This window comes from Pollicipes pollicipes, unplaced genomic scaffold (genome assembly GCF_011947565.3).
Source record: "Pollicipes pollicipes isolate AB1234 unplaced genomic scaffold, Ppol_2.1 Scaffold_7261;HRSCAF=8764_pilon_pilon_pilon, whole genome shotgun sequence".
In the NCBI taxonomy this organism is placed as follows: Eukaryota; Metazoa; Arthropoda; class Thecostraca; order Pollicipedomorpha; family Pollicipedidae; genus Pollicipes; species Pollicipes pollicipes.
In genome coordinates, this window is record NW_023597054.1 from 6,822,283 (window position 1) to 6,829,372 (window position 7,090).

General features: G+C 46.6%; 1 protein-coding gene across 1 annotated transcript; it reads left to right on the plus strand.

Annotated features, from left to right (window-relative positions):
* Positions 1-3,378: 3,378 nt before the first annotated feature.
* On the plus strand, positions 3,379-4,521 carry LOC119111873 (carbonic anhydrase 6; the record flags this gene model as incomplete). The annotated part of the gene is given in 2 exon segments (XM_037235719.1): positions 3,379-3,499; positions 4,486-4,521. Coding segments are annotated over 2 exon segments (124 nt in total), but the record flags the coding sequence as incomplete, so codon positions are not given.
* Between the last annotated feature and the right edge of the window lie 2,569 nt (positions 4,522-7,090).

Consider the following 7,090-nt stretch of genomic DNA (forward strand, 5'->3'; position numbering starts at 1 on the left):
TTAAAAAGGGTTCTAGTCTAAACTCAAGCAAACCGAGGTAGGGGTCATGCATTAACTACGTAGCGGGCACATGTGCTGAGGGCACATGACAAGCGGTTGCGGTCTGTTTCAGGGACAGGCGCAGATCTACATCTTCCTCCAAGGAAGGCCCTTTCTTTGAAAGTGCTCTCAGAGTCCCTAGAAGGTAACATGGGCTTCTTTGTGCACATGTGCATATAAATATGTGTCATAGTTTTCAAGTATGTGCACTTCCAATCTTGGGTGCGACAACAGCGATGTCCGGCGTTGCAGTCTCCATAGGACGCGCCGCGATGGCCACCACGGGTGGCAGCGGACGGCAGCAGACGGCTGGACCATAACGAACGTGTTTTTTTTTAGCATCACTGAGTAGCAATGTCGGAAACCATTTCGCACCGGTCTAGGGTGCCAAGTCGCTCTTATCTGACATAATGTATTGACTAGCATAGGCAGCGGCCCGAATGTTTGGTTGCGGGGCCGAGGAAGGCCTATGACTGACCTATGACTGACCTATGACTGACCTAGGTCTGCTCCGCACTTAGGAGCTTTTCGCTGTTATGGGCGCAAAATGACCACAGTAGTCGACGCGCCCTAAAACTCCAATTAACAACAACAGGAGCTTTTCAGTTAAACGGCCGAAACCTCTGTGTGCATTATGACTCGTGGCGTAAAGTTAATGCCTTGTTTTTCCCTTCGGTTGTTACAATTTGCTGTGGGAGGTGCGAACAGACGCGATATTTTATGACGAGGAGAGGTTTGTAGTGTGTGGTAGTAGGTTTGTTAGAAGGGAGGACTGTCGTGTCTGTAGGTGCGCTGCTATACGCCGTGAACATGAGTGTCTATGGATCGGCACACACCCAGCTAGATTGGCGGTTCCAGCCCTCTGGCTTGGGCTAATTCGAGCAATTTTCAATTCCCAAAAGGTCTATTCGGCGAGCTATTCAGCCAAGCTACTAATGTACCATCAATTATCGAGTGATCTCAGATTACGGCCACCGCGCCCTCGACTACAATAGAGTTGCTTTATTGATGTATTTATAAACCTATGGAGTGAGGCACAAACGACACGCGGAAATTTTGGCTCATGATACATATGATCTCCGACTCTTGCATCGAACTCAGCCGGGCAGAGCACCGAGCGCTCTGCTCGGCTGAGCTCGGCGCAAGAGTCCGCCGCGACACCAGCGAGCACACGCAGAGGCGGATGGCGGGCGTTACATGCCAGTCGTTGTGGCGGAATATTTGCTCCGTTGAGAGTAGCGGTAAGCCGGCCAAGGTGTCACACCTGACGTGACAACTGGGGCCACACCTGGCCACCTCAACACCTATGCTGTAAGCGCACACCCGCGTGTGGCCGGCGAGGGGGCCAACCAGGCAGAGTTTCCCCATACCCATGCCGTTTGCTTCATGTCGGTATCTGCGAAATGGCCTGTCATGAGGACGGCGCCTGCCTGCGTCCTGTTCGCACCAGTTTTGACGTCATTGGAGGGATGCTTCTCCACCTGATCAATTCGAGCCTGCGTCTCTCTGAAGTCTGGACATTCCATGGTCCTACAGACATTCCATGGTTTTGCCCATGTTTAATTTCGGTGACCACCACCGCATCCAGCTTTTGTCCTACATCGATCGCCCCAGTAATAGCAAGTTTCGCAGGGCGGGCTGTCCACCAACGGCTTTAAGGTTTCTTTAATGCATTCATTTCCTTTCCCTCCCCTTTCTCAGGTTTCTGTCCTCCCCACTCAACGAAAACAGTGCTGACATCCATATCTGGCCGCGTCCGTTGCGTCAACATCCGTGGACAAAGGTCGCTGCAGTGCTTCCTTGACCTTAGCTGATGTTTTGATGTAATATACTATTCCTAACCTTTTTCTTAGCTATACGGTCACAGGATCGACCCATCTCGCGCCTATGTTAAAAAGGGTCGCACCCAAAGACCAAAGCTTCAGTATCACTGGCAAATTGGACAACTTAAAGGTCCCTTCCAGGCTTCCGAACACCATCCGGGAGCTCCAGCGACTCGCTCTGGGGACACTGCTCTTCTGTGTGCTTTAAACTATGTCAACTTGTTCGTGGAGGACGCAGTGGAAGTCCAGCTTGCAAATGACAACAAAATTTCGGTCACCAGCTACAAACTAAAGCTAAAAAACACACAATCGCTCGTATGGCGTGCTTCCTGGCATTGCTCCACCTTCCGTTCTCAGACAATGGTGAAATCCAACGCAGGCATATGCGTTGGCAAAAAAGGTGCCTTACGAAAGTCGCAAAATGTTTGCACTCCGCCCTCCTATTTCGCCTTTAACTGCCATTAACTCACGCCCTGTCGGTAAGCCAACAATTTCGGACTGATCCTAAATCACACTCTCAGCTGGAAATGTGACGTGTCCCTCGTCAGGAAACGCTGTTTTAGCATCTTGGATGGTATGTTACATCTGAAGCATTGCCTGCCCCCAGGGTCCTCATGACACAGGCGAACACCCTATTTGTATACGTGCGTTACTGCAACGCAGTGTACGGCAGCGTCACGATAAGTTATTTGTACACGATACATTGGACCGCAAAAACAAATGTTTTGGTATGTTTTCCAACTTCTTCAGAGGCTGAGCCGGCTCTCGGCCGCTGGTGTAGCGAGACTGCACACTATCACCCTCGGCCACGAGGTGCCCCGTGCGGCAAGCCTGCCTCGGCGAGTTTCAGACCTCGGCTGACGTCCCGCCACCCTCGGCACAGCACAGTGACTTGTCTGCACTCCGCTCCCGCGCTGAGATGGAGAGGAGTCGTTTATTCTCACGCGCACCTGAGTTTTGCAGTGCGCAGCCACTAACTTCCAGCCATTCCTGGTCATACCATTTACTACACAGTGAAAACGTTATCTGACCGACGACAAAATACTGTCTTAAACCAACGCCGACGTGGATTTGTCCATATGCTTGTATGTATCCGCGTGCCTAACATTGCTGACCTCCGACGTCTTGTGTTATGTTTGTGACGTTCGGCACCAACAGGCCCGAGTTTATCTCGGGATCATCCAAACGCTTGGGCTTGGACACAGAAGCATGTTTGAGTGATATCATGCGGTATACTCCCACAAGCAGACGACTCCAGAGGCTTCATTTGCCCTCGAAACGCATCGAACCCATGACCGCCACGTCCGCTCCACAAAAACAGCCGGCTCTGCACCGGTAGCGGGGTCGTTACACGCTGGCCGTCCCGTCAGCGATGTCACCGGTCCAGTTGAGTCTGGAGCCCCTCCCCCGGCCGCGCCTGCTCGGAACGTGACCGGACGCCTCGCACGTGGCCAGCGGCGGCTCGGCTCCGCTATAAAGTGCGGGCCAGAGCGGACATCGCCCGCCAGTGGCCGCCAGCCGCCCGCCAGCCAGACGTCCCCCGGATACCATGCAGCGCCTGCTGCTGTTCTGCGCTCAGCTGGTGGCCGGCGCGGCGGGTGGCGGCGACTGGAGCTTCCTTCTGAGCGACGCACCAGGTCCGTCTCTCTGCCTTTGTTTATAAAAACGATTTGTTATCACAAGATGAACACATGCATGGATATATAGTGCATACATACAGGGATACATACATGAACGCATGAATACATAATGCATGCATACAATCACATCTGCTTTGATTCATGTTATATATATACATATATATATATATATATATATATATATATATATATATATATATATATATATATATATATATATGTGTGTGTGTGTGTGTGTGTGTGTGTGTGTGTGTGTGTGTGTGTGTGTGTGTGTGTGTGTGTGTGTGTGTGTGTGTGCCTGGATGCATACATGTAGGCATACACACAACATGCATATAAACAAACATGCACAATGCATACAAACACATTATATACGTAATGAGTATATGCATGTGTGTATGCATTCATACATCCACGCCTGCAAACATCCACGCATGTGCACACACAGTTATGCAAATATATATATATATATATATATATATATATATATATATATATATGCACATACACGCATACATACTGTATGGCGTCATGCGTATACGTTAGGATGTACACGTGGATACATATGTGGTGCACATAAACACATGTGCGTGTATGCAAATGTGCAAACATCTATACCGAAAATTATGTTTGTATGAAAATATGCACAGGCATACATATCATTGAAACGATCACTAAACTTTCACTGTCTGTTCAGGAGCCTGCACATTACGGCTATTGTGATCCATTTGTTTTCTGCAATAATTACCCTGCGAGTGTCTGGTCCATGCTTTTAGTTTTAAATAGGACTTTCTCGTCGCGAAAAGATGTAGGCATTTCACTCAAACGGCGTGTTTTCTTCAACGTTGCTCTATGCGTTTAATTGGTGTACAAAATAATGCTTACTTCCTACAACGCACTGCCGCCGTCAGTAAAAAAACGATGTGGCTCCAAATAAGGAATGGCTTGCCTCGCCAAGTAACGTTGTTTTCCCCTTTTTTCAGAGGGCCAATGGAGCTACAACGACAGCATGCCCGCAGGTGAGAGAGAAGTAAATAAACAACAGCAACAACAAAAACGAAAACAATGACGCTGCGTTTGCACAGCATGTGGTGTTTGCTTCGCGGAGCGGAAATTGCTGCCGATGTTTGCGATTATAACGACATTTGTTGGTTAGAGAAATCAATGAGTCATTCAGTGAGTGTGGATAGGAGGATAGATGAAGCTTAACAGGTCTTACGGCGCTGAAGACCCTGCGGAAGCAACGTGCTAGGAAAAATACTTGCGGATATAGATGGGCGAATCGGAATGCCTGCAGACGATTTTGGCGGCTTCAGAAAGTATCTACGTGGACATACAGTTTAAAAGGGATGCGTTGCGCGAGAAAGCGCAAAAGATCGCGTTGTCAGCGTCACGTAGCGATGCGAATTGTATCAATTTGGTGCTGATAAAACAGAAGTAATAGCCTTATTCCTCAGAGAAAAACCAAAAGAATAGAAATAAAGATGTATTTATATTTTATCAACATGCCTTTATCGAAACTATGGCACACGTAAACTCAAAATTGCCCGGTGATGATCCCATTCGATTTTTTCAGGATTTTTTTTAACAGAAAGCTGCGGTTTTTACAGGACACCAAGATTCAGAGAATTACACAAAGAGCGATTACCAGCCATAACCACGATGCAGTGCATATGTAAGAATTAGAATACGCAAAAATACATGTGTATGCAAACGAATTCAAACAAACAGGCATCCCGAATCCCGCTTTATTCCAACATGCAAGCGAGTTGAAGTAACAGGCAACACACATCACGCATCAGATAGGGATGCAAGCGATTCCAGCTCAACATGCGTCGTACATTACGCGTCAGGCATTACTTACACATGTTAACTATTTTAAGCTAGCACACATCATACACTAAGACACACATGACGTTCGCATTTTGGCCATGATGGGCCCAATGCATTAAGATTTGGTCGCCGACTTGTTATACGAATGAATTCACTTATTTTCCTGTCTGGGTGGTCCTTTGCTCTGTAGATGACTTTGAGCTGCTGCAATGAGCAATGGCTTCATACCTCCCTCGATTTCAGCCTGAGCGTGCTTTGCCAAAAAAAAAAAAAAAAAAAATGGTCACCGAAACGGGTATTCCCTGTTTGTTTTTAGCGTCGCGCAGGCATTTATTATATCTCAAACAAATAGGACACATGAGCCCCACGACATAAACGTGTATTCCCTGTTTGTTTTAGCGTCTCGCAGGCATTTATTATATCTCAAACAAATAGGGCACATGAGCCCCTCGACAAAGACTTTGTCCCTCCCATGTTTTCATGCAGTTTACAGTCGATTTTTTTTAAAACCCCTTTTTGCGTGCCACTTCCTTGAAACATAGATTTGCATAAATGATATATGTTGCCACCGATGCCACTTATGCTACGAGATGGACCATTTCACCACAGACTTTTTAGCTTATTGTCGTTCTTCCAAGCTGTGCGTACGCGCAGTCTTGATTTTTTGACGATGTGTTTGATTTTTCAAAGCAAATTCTCATCTATGTAAGGTATCGATAATTAACGTATAGAGACCATCATGACCGATATGCGAACGTGACATGTGTCTTGGTGTGTGATGTGCGCTAGCTTAAAATCGTTAACATGTGTAAGTAATGCCTGCGGAGTGATGTGTCATACCTGTTTATTTCAACTCGCTTGCATGTTTGAATGAGGCGTGTTGCGTGATGCCTGTTTACTTTAATTCGTTTGCATGTACCCGTATTTTCGCGTATTCTAATCCTTAGATATGCACTGTATCGTGGTAATTGCTGGCAATCGCTCTTTGCTTAATCCCCTGAATGTCGGTGTCCTGTAAAAACTGTGGTTTACTATTTCTAAAACCTTAAAAATCCAGTAGTATCATCGGCAGCCAATATTGAATTCAGTTTTGCTATTGTTTCATTAAAGGCATGCTCCCGAAATATCAACCCAACTGTATCCCCACTCGCCAGATTTTTGTACCGAGGAATGAGGCTATTATTACTGTCTTATCTATGTGCAAAATGTTCTTCGTGCATTCACTGCACAACTTATGCAATTTTGTGTTGTTGTACATTGACAGGCGCAGATAAGCTCGCGGCTTGTGACTGTATCAAAGCCCTTTGTGTGTGGGACGTGCAACGAAGGAAATGGGATTTAGTTACTTGTCTTCATAATTTTTAATATGTAGGAAGATTCTTATTTAAGCTTAAACATCAGTGATCAAAAAGATCCTCTTCATGACCTTTAGCCATTCATTCATTGACGGAAACCTTCTCATCCAAACCGAACATCAATAAAAGAAGATTTGACCGTTGTTGCATCGTTGCACCTCCATTAAATATACCTTAAAAGGTTATTTGCAACACTGAAGCGCCCACGCATTTCGCAACAAGTCGAAAGATAAAGTGACATCTAATCTTTATACATGGGTTCCCCTCCATGCCGCGACGTAAGCGCGAGGACAAGCTCTGCAAAAATAGGAAGGCTTGTTCCGATCCCTGAGACAAGGCACCTAACCATCATATCAAACAACTAAGCCTCTGAACGCCCGACTCTGGATCAGTATTCAAT